At 36.1% G+C, this 17,929-nt stretch overlaps 1 protein-coding gene across 7 annotated transcripts in view; it reads left to right on the top strand.

The window, feature by feature from the left end:
- Nucleotides 1–17,929, top strand: part of PTBP3 (polypyrimidine tract binding protein 3) — a 45,531-nt gene that overhangs the window by 2,135 nt on the left and 25,467 nt on the right. For 3 of the 7 annotated variants that reach the window (XM_017728335.1, XM_017728336.1, XM_008629165.2), the window contains exons 2-5: nt 9,141–9,212; nt 11,786–11,949; nt 12,809–12,955; nt 15,977–16,141. In XM_017728335.1, coding sequence (XP_017583824.1) covers nt 9,188–9,212; nt 11,786–11,949; nt 12,809–12,955; nt 15,977–16,141 — 501 coding nt within the window. In that variant the 5' untranslated portion in view covers nt 9,141–9,187. Of the gene's footprint in view, nt 1–7,037; nt 7,115–9,140; nt 9,213–11,785; nt 11,950–12,393; nt 12,486–12,808; nt 12,956–15,976; nt 16,142–17,929 lie in introns of those variants that run through there. The other 4 variants (XM_017728334.1, XM_017728338.1, XM_017728340.1 and 1 more) reach the window with 4 other exon arrangements.

A 17,929-nucleotide genomic window follows, 5' to 3' on the forward strand; every position in this document is an offset into this window, starting at 1 on the left:
GGGAAATCACTTTGCTCATGGTAATTTTTCTGTTGCCATCACATAAAGTAGCTTTCAACTGTATGTGTGTATATTTATATGTATGTACAGTAATGGGACTTCTATGCAAAGGTTACCCTGTCTGTATTGTTCCTCTGTAGTCTCTGCTCTATGTAGCTTGTTTTTGCTGTATAGTGGTTGCTCTCTGTAGGGCTGAGGATTGGGCAATAAATGCAGGTTTTGGTGTAAAATCCTTAAGTAACAACATTATAATTCATTAGGAATTTTTTGTTTTTGTGAACTTTACTTAAGACAAACATAGGGTTCATCTATTTTGTGTACAGAATTGGTATTTTTAGTACCTGTGTGTAACAAGTGTAGCCTAATGTGTTGTGAATGATGATGTTATGTTCTCTTGGAAGAGATATTTTTCGTGGTACTGGTTGCTGTTCCAGTGTGTACCTTAAAATACAAGGAGAGCAACTCAGAACTCACAGACACATACACAAAAAGAAGCAGAGTCTCAGCAGGATCCAGAGTCCTCAAAGCATGCAATCCAAAGACTAGATTTGAACTGTCCTAGACTGAAAAGTGTTAGTCGTTTAATTTTCAAATAAATGGTCAAATTTAAAACTGTAGACTTTCCAAAGGTGGTAACTGTTTAATAACCAGTAGTTTATAGAACACAGAGTGTTAATAGGGTGCATGGGTTTAAATAATTGATAAAATTCAGGAGTTGTATTTGCTTCATAGGTTTTCTTCTCAGAAGCATGTTTCTTGCATAGCTGGTTGTATGTTTTACTGTTAAATCACTTCACAGTATACTTCAATCAAGGAAAAATAATTTTTTTACCAACTAACTTGTGTCTTCCATTGAGAGGTGGAAGAAATGAAGATTGTTAGGGGATATATTACCGTGAAGTAAAACTGAAGGGAAAAGTTAGTATTGTGTGACTGGTGTAATATTTAGGTGAAGGAATAAGCAAGAAGAAGAACTTGTCCGTGTATACTGAAAAGATGAAGCATTCATTTTAACAAAAGATTCGGGTTTCCTGGATATGGGGGAGAATGTAAACAAAAATAGGGGTTTATTGATGCTGTGCTATCTCTTGAGTCTCCCAGCAGGCTGAGATTATGACTTTTCCCTCATTTATGAGACTAGTGTATTAATACAGAAGCTTCCATCTAAAGGATGTTCCTTACAGGAGCTAGTTTATTACTAGTTGTTCCAAAAGATGAAGTGGAGGTGGGCCCGAGGAACACAGACCACTGCATGAGAGAGTTTCTCAGAGTGAGAAACTGATCAGAAACTTTGCTAAGGAAGCAAAGAGGAAACCAAACACATGAGACAGAAAGGACAAGAGCTGTGGGGTTCATAGGTGTGACATGTTTTCCTTGCGTACAACACTACTCTCCTACAAAGCATTAAGGAGTAATTAAAAATTCAACTTGTGAGTAGAAATGTTGAATCTATTGTTGATCTTAAGGCAAATCTTTCACCTGCTAGAACAAGGGCTTATTCAAGTCATACTTAATTTATGTGATACACATCATCAAACAGACTTTTATTACTTTCCAATCTCTTGACTTTAAGTGTGCAATTCTTAGAGCTTTTAGTCCTAGATTTAAATGATTGATTGTGCATATAAATTTTCCTTTTAAAACATATAAACATTCTTCTCTTGTGCAGGAAATATTTAATTCTGAAGCTGAAAATTCAATCATCAAAAACCGTAGTCAAGAACATGTGTCTTTAGAGTGTCACAGTTAAGTTCAGACTGGAAATTTTTTTTTAAAACTATTTGTAAGGCTCTGAAAATTTGTAAGTTAGATAAAGTGGTTTCATGCTTTTAAGCTAAATGATCAATCAGTTGAGAGTCAAATCTTTTTGGTAGCTTCCTAAGAATCTGTTATGGTTTTTGGATAGGTAGGTAGCGAGTTTCCTCCCCCTCAATATTACTTTCGTAAACTAAGCTGTGTACATTTAGTTCTGCAAAACAATAGGAATCAGACTAACAAAAGTAGTTGTCTTTTATGCTGCAAGGTGTAGCTGCTGATAAACACTGTATCCTGGAATCCTGTTTCTGAATTTTTCTGTTTTTAGAAGGAACTAGAGTTAAAAATGAATGATAAAAGGGATGCTTCAGATAGCAATTTTGCAGAAATTTTGATTGCTGCTGTGATCCAGCTAGTTGTTTTCTTTCTCTTTCTTCATGCTGTGTAAGTTAAATGATTTCCTTTGCAAGAGGAAAGAAAATAATCCACAGTTCATCACATTTTAATTTTTATCACAGTGGGTTTTTTTCTTCCTTTAGGCTGTTTACCATTACCTTTGTGTAATTTGCTAACATATTTCAAATTTTTTTTAATACAGCGTTGTTACAGATCTTTTAGCAGTTGATTTAAATGGAAGAATCTTTTTGTAGCCTTTCACACACACTACTTCTTTTGTTATATCCCTTCCTGGGTTTTGCTGTTACCGTATTGTTTGGCACTAGTGTTGTGTTTTTGTCCTGTTTCTTTCTGCTGTACTTCTTTTTCAATTTTAATCTTTAATAATAAATTATAAACCAGATTGTCCAGTTACGGTACTTTATAAGGCTATGTAAATTTTCTTTTGAACAAATTCAAGAGGTGATTTATTGGGATCCTTACTGGTGATTTATTTGGGATCCTGGATGTTTAGAGCATGACTTGTGCATAGCAAAGTATGAAATGATGCAAAACCCTACACAGTGTGGCATTGTATAGATACATTTGTGACTTCAAGTATAAAACCTTTAAATATAAAGCCAAGTGTATTCATCTGTACAGGACTTCATTCTGTATGGTGTTTATTTACAGATATGTCCCATATTCAATTGCTTATTAAGAATTAGAATGAAGATTTTTAGTAAAAATTGTGTTGAGCATTCTATTGATAATTTGAAAAAGATATATATGTGAAAGGAATGTATTGCAGTAACTTTAGTAAATTTTCTTAACAAAAAACCTGTGTTAACTCGTGAGGGAATCTTAATCTTCATATATTTAAAGGTTAAACTTGCTAGGAAGCACAGACACCAATCTTTGTTTTTAGGTAAGTTTGTATTTATACTCTTGGAAAACAGTATTATTGGAAATTGTAAATGAGCGATGATATCACAAAGAAAAGCAGTCATCTTTGATGGTGGTTTCAAAGAAAGCTCTGCCTTTGTGTTGTGATGCCTGCTGGGTCTCTAGAATACTCAAACTGGTACATGGCTTGTTGTCCTTTTGGATGACTTTAAAGCCTTCATACTAAGTGAAGGTATTTCTGACTTTAGGAATTAAACTGCATATTTTATATTCATTAAAAAACTAAACTTGTCACTCGTAGTTTTGTAGCTCTTGACAATCACGTGCTCAAGGTTGCTTTTGCGTATTTTGCATCTTCAAGGGGAAAATGTTATTTCCTTACGTTCTTGCCCTTTATCTAGCATAAATGCAAAGTACATAATGTTTCTCTCTTAACCTGTTAATTACTGTTACATGAGGCTTTGAAAGTGTATACAGTACCTTGTTGCCAGTACAGGAGGGAGCTTCAGTAGTTGACAGCAGAGGAAGTGGAGCAAGCTGTGTTGCTGGCAGAGCCACTGAGCATTCAAGCCTACCGAAGAGCAGCTATCAGTGCTAAGAGTGCTTCTAGGGTGACTGACCATCAGCAGCTTGAGCCTGTGTTGGGGGGGGGGGGGGGGGTTTATGGCAGAGGAAATGAGGTTTGCTTATTTGTGATCATTGCCCATGATTTCCTTCTTCTCCAGCTTACTGAAAGGGTAGGTTTTATCTATGTAAGGTCAGTTTATTTTTAATATAAATATATGGTTTTGAAATTTCCCGTAGTTTGTCTCCACTTTCTTTGAAATCTTGCTACTTTGGCACCAACAGCATTGTACTTCACATTAAATCCCCATTTTGGAAGTAGGAGCTGCATCTCTTTTGCAAACGTGAAAGAGGAAGAAAGAGTAAATGAATATAGCAATTATCTAGAGACATTGCTGTAGAAGATAATGGAAATTTTCACTCTTCTCATAACCCCTAGCTTTTGTCAGAGTCAGATTCTATAAAAATTAATAAAGTATGCATTAGAACAGTTAGTTTAAATACAGCAATGGTTTATCACTGCTATACCATGAAATTGTCATGTTTTGAAGTTTGCCCTTTTGGGTACAGTAATTAATTTGGTTTGCCATGTAGAATCTTGTAGAAAAATGTCCAGTTTTAATTTACGTACATGGAGAGAGGTACTTTTTGAAAGAATTGCTTTCCCTTAAAATTGCCCATACTTTTTTTATTTTAGCTAGGTGTTTCATAATAAAACCTATAATCATATTCTTCCGTATTGTTGTCTTAAAAATAATAGCATAGAAAGATGACTAGCTAAATTCTAGAAAAACCATCAATACAAATATAAGTTTCTCTGGGACTATCCCATTTCTAATTAATTGAACTGTACTGAAGAATTCATGACCTCTAGAAAATTGGAGAGGAAGAAAGTACTGCAGTTGAAAGCTGAGGGGAGGGTGATAAGGGTGTTACTTACAGCTTTTTTAAAAATCAGAAGATTGTTTATAGGATTAATTGATTCCAGAAGTAATGCTAAATAGATACCTGTCATAGTTTTAGAATGTGGACATGTTCTAAAGAAGGATTTTGCAGTATTAGACGTCTGTTTCCAACTGTATGTGACTCACAAAGATTTTAGAAAATTAGACTTGCTGACTTTCAGATGTTTGTTTTATGTTTTTGCTATGAATGCAGTGGGTTTTATACTGGAATTGCAGAATCATTAGCATAAATTATTATCAGCATTTTAAAAATCATAGAACAGCTGAAGGAGTTTCAAGACATTTGCCTGTTGCTGTAGTCAGTTGTGTAATATGCCTTATTTAGTCAGGGAAATTGACTGTGGTAGGTACAGAAGAATACTTGTATATATACAAGAATATATACAAGAATACTTGTATATATACAAGAATAACTTGTCATTGGGTGCCACACTTTGTACAGGTCTCTTACTGGACTGTTTACTCGGCACTGTAAGTGTTACCGGTTTCTAAAGAAATGTCCAAAATCAAACTAAGCTTTCTAAGCAACTGGTTTCAGGTTCCCACTCAGTAATTCAAGGAAAGAATAAACTTAATCTAGCTGTAGCTGTTCTATTGCTCTTACCTTACCTGTCACCAATTAATAATCACCAAAAAATGCAAAAATGCTGCCTTGAAGTCGGAGAGGTGGAAAGTCTTATGGTGTTAAAAAAGCAGTCTTAAGATTTTAGGAGATGATTAATGCATTTGGAATGATGGAGTGAGTGCAGGAATAGAGGAGGGTGTTGCAGCCTTGATTTGGTAGCTGTCCTTGTTTTGAACCAACTCCATTTACATCATGTACCACAGATCTGAAAGAAGTAATATTCACCAGGTAATTGGTACAGTCGTTCTGACACTCAGAAGGCAGATGCTGCTTTCTGTGAGGTAGCTTTGTGCTTGGAGCAGTGTTTATCAGGGAAGGTTTAGGCAGCATGGTTACTTGTCCTGCCTGCCTGTTCACTTTCACTGTGTGGCCTCACAGAGAACTAGTGCAAGCAGCTTGCTGAGGTTAAGCAGCTGTCTTACCCCACACAGTTGTGCCATGCAAACTGAAATGGTAGTGGTGGCATGAGGGCAGTATGAACTCACATCCCTGCTTAAAGAAGGGCTTGTCAAGTGTCCATATATGAAGTGAGGACAAGGAAGGATGTCAAGGTAGCTTTATAAGCAGGATTTGGCTGCTCTTCTACTGTTTCTCAGCTGGACTTGAATAGGGAATAGCCAAGTAACTGGTGGAAAACTTTATACAGAGAGGAATTAGGGGCATGGTAGGACTCTCTAGCCTCCGTGGAAAGATTCAATAAGGATTTTGTAAGACATTGTCTAGGGCATACTACCCTCTTGTGTGGACTTTTTCAGCACTCAAGGCCTTGCAAACCCTTTTACTGTGATCTGTGTCACCATATTAAATGCTCCATATTACAAAGTATTTTGAAAATATAACTTTTACCTTTATGTGGGGAAGAAAGAGATTGAACTGGAATTCTGTAATTTCTTTGTGGATTCTGTATGAGCAGAGTTGTGGAAACATTGAAGAAATAAATGTCGTCTTTTTCGTTAATCCAGAATGTCCCAAACATACGCATTTTGTACTTCAACTTGCACAACTGCCATGGTGTCAGTTTATCTTTGCAGTCTTCTAGAATGTTTTTGCATTTGGTTTTCTTTTTTCTTTCAGTCAATGACTGAGAAGGCTTATCAGTTATAAGCTGGTTAAATAAGGAGATAATGAAAGGCATCGTTTTAGTATTCCTGTACTTGAGAAAAACCTTGGTCAGCCACCTGCAAAAACAGTGGCATTCCTAGCAGTTTTCTTATACTACACCCTTCCAAGGGGTACACTATAGTTAGTAAATGTGTTGTAATTGTATGGGTAGGTATATAACTTAGTACTGATATAAAATGTTAAAAATTGGAATAGTGTTTCAGTGGGGCATTCAAATAATAACAAAAAGTATAATCAAAATCTCGTGTAAGATTCTAAGTTCTTCTGTAAGAAACTAAGTTTTGTAGTCAGGGTTCTAGACTTAGCAAGCCTGTGGCAGGCCAATTATTCTACAGTATCTTTATTTAATGTTAATTATTTAGTTTTGTTTTTTTAAACACAAAGATAGTTAAAAGTATTTTAATTTAAAAATACTCCTTGTATCAGGTTGAAGATATGAAGACAGTTACACATTTGAAATTGTGATGGTTCCCTGTATTGCAAGAAGCCCAAAGCTTTGCTGATCTGTTATTAAACCAAGTAGAACAGTTGCATAGATGATGAGCTTGGAGTTTAAGAGTTCCTTTGTGTTTTGGCTGCTGTAGCATCTTAATGGTTGTCAGTGTAACAGCAAAATCTAGGGAGCTGTTGTAGGATATAGCGATTGAATGATGTGTCAGTTTTAAGTACAGGCACATGTCATGGATGAAGATTGTAATTTTGGTGTCATTTTTCTCTTCTTCAAGCTAGTTTAGTCCACCATCCTAGAACAGCAGTTCATTGTGTGCTTCAGTGAGCTACAGCTTCAGTTTTACAGATACAGGTCAGTTGCACAGAGTGTTTCTACACAGGTCACTGCAGCCATCTGAACTGTGTTTCTTTGTGTGTGTGCTAAAAATGGAAGATGTTGGAAAATACTTTCTTAAAATGTCTGAGGTGTTTTATTCTTAGTGTGTATAAAATTAAATATGAAATTGTAAGAATACATGTTGGACATGGTAATACACCATGATTTTTTCACAGTCTTTTGGAAACATGCAGAGATTTCTTCTGTTGAATAAATGCTCAGTTAAAAACCAAATTAAAGCTTCCATAACAGGAAGTTATGGAAACATTTACATCAGAAGTGGTTTTTCTGCCTGCCCTCCCGTAGATAAAAGGAAGGTGCAGTGTAGTAAAAGACCATCCTTAATACTTTCTACCACATCTGCACATACAGCTTTTGTTTAATTAGTATGATACGCATTTTAAAATCAAAATATGCTCTTTAGGTACAATACCTGAGTGCTAGTATACTCAATTTACTGCTAATAAGTGAAAATTAATATCAATATTGCTTGTTAATTACATTCTAGTATTCGTGCAAATACAGTGTGATATGCATGACATCTAGTAACCATTTAATTGACATTTCTGTAAAATACAGAGTTTATATTTTTTAGTTCTCTTAATTTAAAAATTATTCTGCTGTTTGCCACAGTTAGATGTTGTATTTAAATATACTGTTAAGATGCAGTTTCATGGTTAAAAATAAGTCTCTACTGTTGCGGGAGAGGAACGAACATGCTCATTTTTTCTTCCATCCCACACAAACACCTGTGCTCCTTCATGAGCAGCTAAATTTGGCTGAAAAGCTTTTTAAGCACCCTAGCCTAGTCACAGCCTTCTGTTGTGAATGACTTTCCCACACTAGAGAAGCATCCGGAGCACATGGTTAACAAGGATGAAGAGAACCTAATTGCTCCTTTAAGTGCAGACTCCATACAAGCCAGTACTGAGCAGTATTTTTGCAGCCAGTGCAAGCCAGCGTGATTGCTTATCCTTACCCCTTTCTTTTGGAGTGGATCCTGCCACTTCTCAACCTTTCTTTCAGCTGAATATTCTAACTCAGCATAGGATGCTGGCAGGCTGGAGAATTGATTATACTCATAGGAAAACTTTTGGGCACTGGAGTTGGTGCAAGATAAACAGTTCGTGCGCAGGTGGGAGTACTGGACCAAGGGCAATGGGAACCTCTCCTTCCACCAAAGTGGTGGGAAGCTGTTTAGATCAACATATTCCATCTTGTAGAACTACTCCCTTGGTCTCTGTTTTACATTAAAATGCTTTTATGGAAGAGAGTAGTTAAAAGTTTGAGGAAACTTAGCTTTCAGAGGTGTTGTGGTACCTTGTTTCTTGTTGGCATTTTGAAGCTGATGCTTGGCTGGAATACTGCAGCAGTCTTAATGAGTAAACAGACGTAACTGGCAGTTAGGTGCTGATTTTTGAAAGAAGGACCTGTAGTACTCAAACTCTTTTCTGTTGGTAGTTAGAGCCTCTAATTGTTAATACTCTTAAAGCAAGTACTTCGATCTTTGACCTAAGAATTTGATGGTAAGTCATAAGTATTTTTAAAAAATGTACTGAAAACCAGGGTTTTTTTTAAAAGTGTCATAGGTATGTTTAAATATGTCTCAAATTAGTTTTGCTCAAGGTCCCATGTGTCCTGTTGCAAATGCAGACTTTACCGGTGTGGCTGTGCATTTGTATTGCAGACCCAGAGCCTGCAGCCTGCTCATTTCTTTTAATAAGCATTTGTTATTCTTGGTCTTTTAAAAAGTGAGCTGTAGTGGGATAGATTTTACTGTGAAGTGTAACACTTTTGAATTTGCTAATTTCTTGAGACATGTGAAAAAGTTATGTTGTTAGCATTTCTTTTCCTGAAAAATAAGTTCCTGGCAATAGTGGATAATGTATGTAGGAAGGGGGTGTTCTTGGGAAGAATATATTAGTAAAGGGAATTGTTGCACTTTTATATTGAGCTTTCTCTGTAACAGCTTGTACTAGTAATCTTGTCTTTTATTTCTTAGTGTGGTCCTGACAAGCTTCTTCTGGTGTCAGTAACAGACTTTTTACCATGAGCAATTCTACTCCAGCTACAGGTATACAAAAAAAAAAAAAAAAAAAAAAAAAAAGTTTTTTGATTGTTCTTTCTCTGTTTTTTTTTTTTTTGCTTTGTTGTTTTGTGTGTGTATATTTACCTGAAGTTTGAGATCAGACGAGAACTTGAAAGTGAGAGAAAACTGGGTACTGCTTTTGTTAGTATTACTTTCAGCATTAGGTGTACTTAGAATGTTAATGACCAATGGTTGCATGAGTTAATTTTATGTCAAATAAATTAACTAAATCATGACATAGACAATTGCCTGTCAGCAGTGGTTTCCAAATAGCTTATTTTATATTGGGGCAAAGGACAGAGCAGATAACCACTTGATAAGTATCTAAGACTTGCTATATTTTTGGTGGGGAAGAAGGAGGAGTCTAGGGAGCTAACTTGAAGATTTTTTTTTTTGATTTCTTTGACTTACATGTGTCAGATTGTTTATACTTATGCTGATCAATTCAATGTGATGTCCAAATGTTTCTGCTTGGCTTGAAATAGCATTAGCTTATAGCTCAGCAATGTAATCGCTGAAATACATATCATTAATTAACAGTGCCATGACTGATCCTTTACAGTGGTATCCAAGATGTCTAAATGATATTAAACTTTAAAATAATATAGAGGTGTTTGGGAATTTTGGGATATATTAGGAGACATTCTCATTAATAACTGTATAACTCTAAAATTAAATATAATCTCTATCAAAATATATCTTTTTACCTAATACAGCTTCTTTCAGCTGCAGCATTTGTTTTTCATTGTTATGTTTGGGGTTTTGGGTTTGTACCTCCCATCTCAGGCTACTCAGGGAATACATTTGTACCAGTCATGAATTGCAATTGTAATGAACTGGCCATTGTACATCAGGAATCAAATTTCATTTTGTTCATAAGGCTTCTTTTTGTCTGTCTGAAAGCATTTTTTACTTTTACTCAATTGAGTGTAAAATTCAGAAAAGGTGATCGCCTTTGGCATACTTTAAAGAATTGTTGAATCAATTTTGAAATTTAGATTCTGGAAGATACAGATGATTATCACTCTGCATCAAAATTTGTATCAAACCACAGCTGGATAAAGAAGCATGGTTTAAAAAACTATGAGGTTTTATATTTGAGATGTGCTAGCTTTTATTGCTCATTTAGTAACTTTGCTGAAGTTTCACAAGATAAGAAGCGCTTCAAGAGTTTGCTCTATTTTGTCACCTCTGACAATGTATCAGAACCCAGAAGATACTGCTTCTGCAAGAGTCTGTCATATTAAACTTAAGGAAAAATTTATACTAGGCTTCATTTCCTGCTTTCTTTAGTCAAGCATTCTTTGACTTAGTATAAGTCAAGGACATCTTGTCCATTTTGAACCTGAAATGTAACAAAATAGGTTGTTAGACTTTACCAGTAATATGTCCTGTCATGGCTTGGTACCGATATGTGCTTAATATGTTCATGTTTGTCTTAAAGTTCACATTTTTCAGAATGCATGCAGAGGACATGAAGCCATTTAAAATTTCTTGATGACAAAATCAATGCATAACAGAATTTTCAGTTTTGTAAGTGGGAGAATTTTTAAGTGTGGTGTGGTTGGGGCTTTTGGTCATCCAACTTGAAATTTTACAGGCTTCCACTAATAAAAAGACCCTCTGTAAACATCCTGGTGTAGAATGACTTGTATGAACCAGTTCTCAGCCTTAGGCTGTATGTAAAACCTACAGCAAAATCTGAAATATCTTACAAAGCTCATACAGAAATTTCTTCCCAATATTTTGTGTTTCTCCTTGGAAAGCTAAATGCAACAGATTAGGTGTTAAGCCTCCATTGCCTCCATTGCAACTGCTTCTAGAACAGTATGCCTATTCCAGATGTGGTGTTCTGCTTGACTCAAGGATACTGAGTAACGTTCTTGAAATGTAGTCGTTGGTCACTTACCAATCCAAATCGGCCACTTAAGAGTATCCAAATAGGCATTTGTTCAAAAAAACCCCCCTTCTGGCAATGTGTTGAAGTGGAAGACTTGAGAGTTTGTCTGGATTTCATGTTGTCTATCTTTTTCAAAGACTTTTGAAAACTGAAAATAATTTGGAACAGCAGGCTTTCTTTAATAAAATAAAAACAAACCCCAAACCTTGCGTTAGCAACTCAGTCACAGAAACATAAGCTGGTGATAAAAGAAAAATTAATGTATTACTTCCCAATTATGACTTGCCCCTCTTCTATGCAACTAACATTTTGTAAATATCTTATGTAGGCATTTGGGGAGAAATTACTGGCCTCCATTAAAAGAAAAAAGCCAAAACAGCAGTAAACCAAAACCAAATCACCAGAAAATAAACAAACACTCCAAAGCAAAGCCAAACATATCACACCATCCCCTTGCTATCAAGATTTGGAATAGCTGAAGATGTCTTCTTACACTGTCCCTTTGTTAGATATGAAATGTCTTTCTTAGGATTCAAAGGGCTATACCTAAGTCAGTGTCAGTGCTGAGGCAGCAGTTTCTCCTTTAGGTTTTGATATGTACACTGTGCAATGTGTTTGTCTTGTTTGCTTGTCTGTCTCCCTCCCTAAAATATTTTAGATAATGAGAAGAAAAAAAGTAAAGGAAACAGATCGCCATGTTCCCCTTCACGTGTCCTTCATATTCGTCAAATTCCAAGTGGTGTTACTGGAGCAGAAGTCGTTTCATTAGGCCTCCCTTTTGGCAAAGTAACCAATCTCTTGATGCTAAGAGGAAAAGGTCAGGTATGTAGTTTTCAATGTTTCATTTACTAGAGCAATGCTGAAGGTGTGTTTCATGTTATGACAATTTTTATCTTGTGGTTGACTGAAATGCTTGCAACAATGTCTAAGTATTTCATTGATTGCTGAGGATTTTAATATTTTTAAATGTGAAAGGATGTTATGAAATTTAAGTTTTTAATATGCTTTTAGATTAAATAGTGAGCTAGAAATTTGTTAATAATATTGCTAAATGTGATAGCCACTTTCTGTAAGAGCATACAGATGATAAAGAACTTCATTGTCACTATTGATGATATATGTCTTCAAAGAGCCTGCCTACTTGAATTGCTAACATCCATGTTAAGCACATCTGTTTAATCCCATTAGATGTGACAGAGTAGTTTGCATCGTGAAGAAACGCAGAAATCCTAAAAATAATAAGTGTTCATTCAAAAAATTGTCTGGAGCATTGAGCCGGGTTAATACAATGCATAAACTGATGGATGTTTAATGTTCTGTTTCAACTTCTTCAATCAGTACGCATATCAGCTACCTAGGTAATAATGCTTGGTTTCAGGAATTTAACAAATTGATTAGCAGTGTGATATGCTTAGCAGCATGGCTTCCCATATGCCATACTTATTCCATGTCTTCTTAAATGACATAGTGTACTTAAAATGTAAAATTTTCTAAGAAAACCCATAAATGGAATAAAACAGCCCCATAAACATGCACACACAAATGCATTCTAATGCTGTGCAAATTAGTACTGTACTTTTATATCATCTTTTTCTAGTGAGACTGGGATTGGGAAAAAATGATGCTTTGTTCTCTCTTGTAAACAAAAACAGCATTGAAATCAGCTATGTATTGTTTGCAGGCATTTTTGGAAATGGCTTCTGTAGATGCTGCTGTTTCTATGGTCAACTACTACACTCCTGCTCCACCTCACCTCCACAATCAGCCAGTTTATATTCAGTATTCCAATTACAAAGAACTTAGGACTGACAATCAACATAATCAGGCTGTAAGTATAATACTTCTATTTAACAGGATATAATTGTATGAGTTGTGTACTGGTTTTGGCTAGGACAGAGTTAATTTTCCTCTTATCAGCTTGTGACAGAAAGTATTAAGGCATTTTCTGCTTCTCACATTGCCCTGCCAGTGAGAGTGCACAAGAAGAAGGGAAGGGTCTCAACCCGGACGGTTGATTGCAGCTGACCCAAGGAATGTCCCACACCATATGATGTTGGGCTCAGCATTGAAAACTGGGGGAAGAATGAGGAAGGAGGGATCTTCAGACTTGTGGCCTTTTTCTTTCAAGTAATTGTTATGCTCAGTGAAGTCCTACTTTCTTGGAAATTTTTAAACACCTCTCTGCCCATGAGAGGTAGTAAAGGAATTCCTTGTTTTGCCTTGCTTGCATGTGCAGCTATTGCTTTGCCTGTTCAACTGTCTGTAACTGAACCCATGAGTTTCCTCACTTCCACTATCCAATTCCCTCTTCCACTGTGCTAAGGGAAAGTGACTGAGCAGTGGCACTTTGCTGCATACTAGGGTTAAGCCACAACACTAGTAAATAAACAGGCTACTCTTCACTATACCAGTAGACAAAATCTGAAATATATAATTTCAGTAACTTCTTACAGACAGGGACTTCTCAATATCTGTAAAATTACTGGGGAGGAGCTCAAGTTCAAAATTAGTTCATCGTCATAACCATGAAATCAAGCAAAGGTGGCAGGAGGACTGCTTGTATGAACAAGGAGCTCCTGACTAAGCCGAAATGTAAAGGAGAGGTGTAGAAAAGTTAGAATCATGGACAGGTGCCCCAGGAGGATTATAGAGCATTATCTGAACATGCAGGGATATGGTTAGGAAGGTCAAAGGCCACATGGAGTTGTCTCTGATGAGAGATGTGAAAAGCAGCAAGTATGGTTCCTTCAAGTGTATCAGCAGTAGAAATAAGAGGTGGGGGGTTTTTTTTGTTTTGTTTTTTGGGTTTTTTTTGGGTTTTTTGGGGGTTTTTTTGGTTTTTTTTTTTTTTTTGGAATACATAGGCCTGTTGCTGAATGGGGCAGGGACAAAGGAGGTGGGAAAGGCTGAAGTACTGAGAGCCTTCTCATCAGCCTGTAGTGGTTAAGAGTTGCCCTTGGTATTACCAAGTACATGAGAACGCTGGGAAAGTCTTGATGAAGGAAGTAGAGAATAATCACATTAGAGAACGTTTAAACTAATTGGATAAACAAAAAGTCTATGGCCCTAGTGAGATACACCTGCGAATGCTGAGGGAGCTGGTTGATGTCATTGCATTGCCACTGTACAATCTTGAAAAGGTCATGGCAGTTGGAAGAAGCTACTGAGGACTAGAAAAAAGGAAATCCTTCCTTATCCTATCTTAAGGAAGGACAACAAGGAAGATGAAAAGAAAGATCTGGGGAGCCACTGCCTGATCAGCCATACTTTGGTCCTTTGGAAGGGAATGGAACAACTCATTCTGGAAACTATCTCCAAACATTCTAAGGAGAAGAAAGTGGTTAGTCATAGTCCAGCACAGGTTTTTAAAAGGATGTTATGCCTGACCAGTGTGATGGCCTTTTATGGTGAGATGACTGGTTTGGTGGATGAGACAGGAGGATATTGTTTATCTTGACTTTGGCAAGACTTTGTATTGTTTCCAATAACATCTCAATAGATGAACTGATTAATGCAGTCTAGTTAAGTGAACTGTGAGGTGATTTGAAAGGCTAACATGGTTGTGACCAGTGGCATAAAGCTGGGGTCCAGTCACTAGCAGAGTACCCTAGGGGTTTATACTGGATTTTTGGATTCCTGGATGAATTTCAATTGTCCTCCCTTTTAGATACATAAATTACATACTGTGATGTGTATATCATTATTTTTTTTTCTCTCTAAGAATGTTGATAGTAGTGATTTGAGCATAAATCATTCATTTGTGCTGACACAAAAGTCACTGAAGTCTTGCAAGCTGTCAGTCTGGTAAATATTATTTGGATCTTTCCTCATGTAAGAGCACTGATCTGCAAAACCAAATAAATAGCAAGATTTTTGTTTTAAGGATGTGGTTTGCAAAACAGCCTCAGGAAAAGCATATGTATATTTGCAAATAAGATTCCTTGGGTCTCTTTCCAAGTATTTTCAACTTGGTATGTAGCACTTGCTTTCTTCTATGACAGCACTGTCTACTTCTAAAAATAAGCTGTTTGGTACTTGTAGTTGAGTTTTATCTAAATTTTAAAGAGACCCTAGTAGAGCAGTTGAATACTGTTACTGTTCTAGTGCCTAGGCTGAGGCCTGAAGTACAGATTATTTTGCAGGGTTATGTTTTTCTGAAACTAGGTAACATGTGCTATGTGGCCTGTTTAGTCTGTCTTCCAAAGAAATAGAGTAGCTGAGACATGAATTCAGGTCACAATACTGCATTTGGAAAGGAACATCTCTGTGTAGTGCTGCTACTCACAGGTGGTATGAAGACCTTTTTCGGGAAAGCCCATGAAAAACAAGTGTAGAGACTCATGTAATCACAGAAATTGAGTTTGAGGAGTGAGATTTAAATCTATTTTTTGTGGTTGATGGCTTGGCTCTGACAGAAGAGTAGGGTGTGCATTTTTAAGCTTATCCCCATGAAATCTTAGTTCCTGAAGAGAATGAACTCCCAGTAAAGCAGAGCAAATAGTTTCTGGTATGCTGACTGGTTACTCTGTTACAATATCGTCATCAACAATATTATTGGAAAAATGTCTAGAATGACAATAGTTTACAGAATCAAAGCAAAATCATGTCTGTATGACATTACAAAGTAGCAGCAGTTTAACTAGAAAAAAGCCAGTTGTAAGTGTGAATTACACTGACTAGTTAAGGGAGGGGCATGGAAAGTAGGAGGTTATGATTTGAATCAATAATAAGAAGGAAAAATCGTGTTTTGAAGTTATGTTTTATGTGCTTTTCATTTAGGAGAACTTTGTTTCAGTATGAAGAATTTGTATGTAAATTAATTGTGCTCTCTGCTATGACCTAATTTCAGAGACCCCAAGCTGCATTGCAAGGTGTGAATGCTGTGCAGCATGGAAACCCGGGTATTACAAGTGCTCTTGCTGCTGAAGGTGGGGTCCTTCCAAGTCATGGTTCTGTTCTTCGAATCGTTGTTGAAAATGTTTTTTACCCTGTCACTTTAGACATACTGTATCAGGTAATGAGGATTGCTTAAAAAAGTCACATTAATTTATTTTTTTAAGTACCTGTTTAAGTTCCTGAATCTTTTGAATGAGGACTGTCTCTTTAAAGTTATTTCTTGAATTTAGGGATCTAGGTTTGAAGTAGTTCTGAATAAATGAAGTTCAAGTAAACAGGGCTTCTCTACTTCGATTTTCATGTTGTCTCGTTTAGTTCCTTGCTGTGGAAGCAGCAACGAACTGTTACTTCTGCTCTCATGATAAGTTAGTGAAATATTGAGTGTTATGAACTTGTGAATCCAAATTTTAGCACTCTTTCTGCTGAGTAACCTTTGTGGTTTGCATTATATTTAGGTTTTTATATTCAATTTTATAACTCAGAGCAAGTGATGTAATATGCAAATTTCTTGGACAAATATTTTTGATTGTTCATCTTTAGAATGGTATTTGACTACCTCTGAAAGCCTAGAGTAATGGTAGGCTATAGTTATGAAGGACATTACTGTAACTTCTGCTAGGTATTTGGGCTATGCTGTTGAAAGCTCTGAGTTTAGTAACTTCAAGACCACTTCTTTGCATCCAGAGGATTTGTAGATACTTTACAAATGTTGCAAAGTTTTTCATACTTGAAGCTTTTGTAATTAGTAGTAATTTTTGCCACACATATGGGTTTCTTAAATAGTACAATTTAAAGTAACTGGGATGATTTTGTAAGAACCTGCAGCCTGGGAAGATTTTTTTCCTGCTCTGCTAGGATCGCAAACAACAGTTGTTTATAGCAACACTAGTTTTCCTCTTATCTCTTAAAATTTTCTGTTTCTCTGTGTCTCCTCATCATGACATTGGTTAACTAGTATACATATTAGTTGTCACTTGGATGTAGCAATTTGATCTAAACCTTTTTTTGTATCTTTGAGTGTTGTTGACTCATTACTGAACCTGTGCAAATACTATGTCAGCTGCTTAGGATTATTATTGCATTCAGAATAACCTGAATACAAGCTCCTGTGGTTATGGGAGCTGTACTAGTTCTTACAGTGCAACAGCAACAAGGAAATTTATTTTAATTTACTTTCATTTTATTTTAGTCTATTTCAGTGCAGCACAGCTATATTTTCAGTATTTGAATTGCCCTCACTCAACTACTTTTCCAATACGTCTAGAAAATTTAGCAATATTTGAAACAGAATCGTATTTGGAGTTCTTAATAGGGGACAGTCTCCTCTAATTAAAGTATCACTTTGTGCCCAATGGCTACAATCTAAGTTTTACTTTGTGTGGTGAGGTTAATGGAAATTAGTATTTTCACTGACAATGATAGCATCTTATGGAACACTAGTAGGCCAGCTTTCATCCCATACTTAGATTGTATTTTGTAAGCTGTCTTTCTTGTCAAGAAATTAACTTTTTTTAACCACAGTTCACCTTAAAATATTTATCATAAGAAGCTGAAAATTTAGAGTTTTCTTTGCAGAAAGAAAATTGATATATACAGTGTGTTTAGGTTTAAAATCAAACAGGAAGGAGTACATTAAATTTCATTACCTTAAAAAGGTCTGTTATGTTTTCTGGATAAACACGGAAAAGCTTGAGAAGCTGTATTTAGGCCTTTCTTAAGAGGAAGTGCTTTATGAACAGGAACTCAAAGACTAATTTTAAATCGCTGTGAAAAAGTTTCTGTTCTGTTTTCTATGACTAAATGATGACTGCAGCATTAGAATCTTGTTTCTGAGAGACGGAAAAACTGGATACAAAGGGTTGGGACATTAGTCTTGTATCGTTGACTCTAGGCCTAAGCGGCTGGC

The sequence above is a fragment of the Corvus brachyrhynchos genome, unplaced genomic scaffold (assembly GCF_000691975.1).
Source record: "Corvus brachyrhynchos isolate BGI_N302 unplaced genomic scaffold, ASM69197v1 scaffold90, whole genome shotgun sequence".
NCBI classification, from domain to species: Eukaryota; Metazoa; Chordata; class Aves; order Passeriformes; family Corvidae; genus Corvus; species Corvus brachyrhynchos.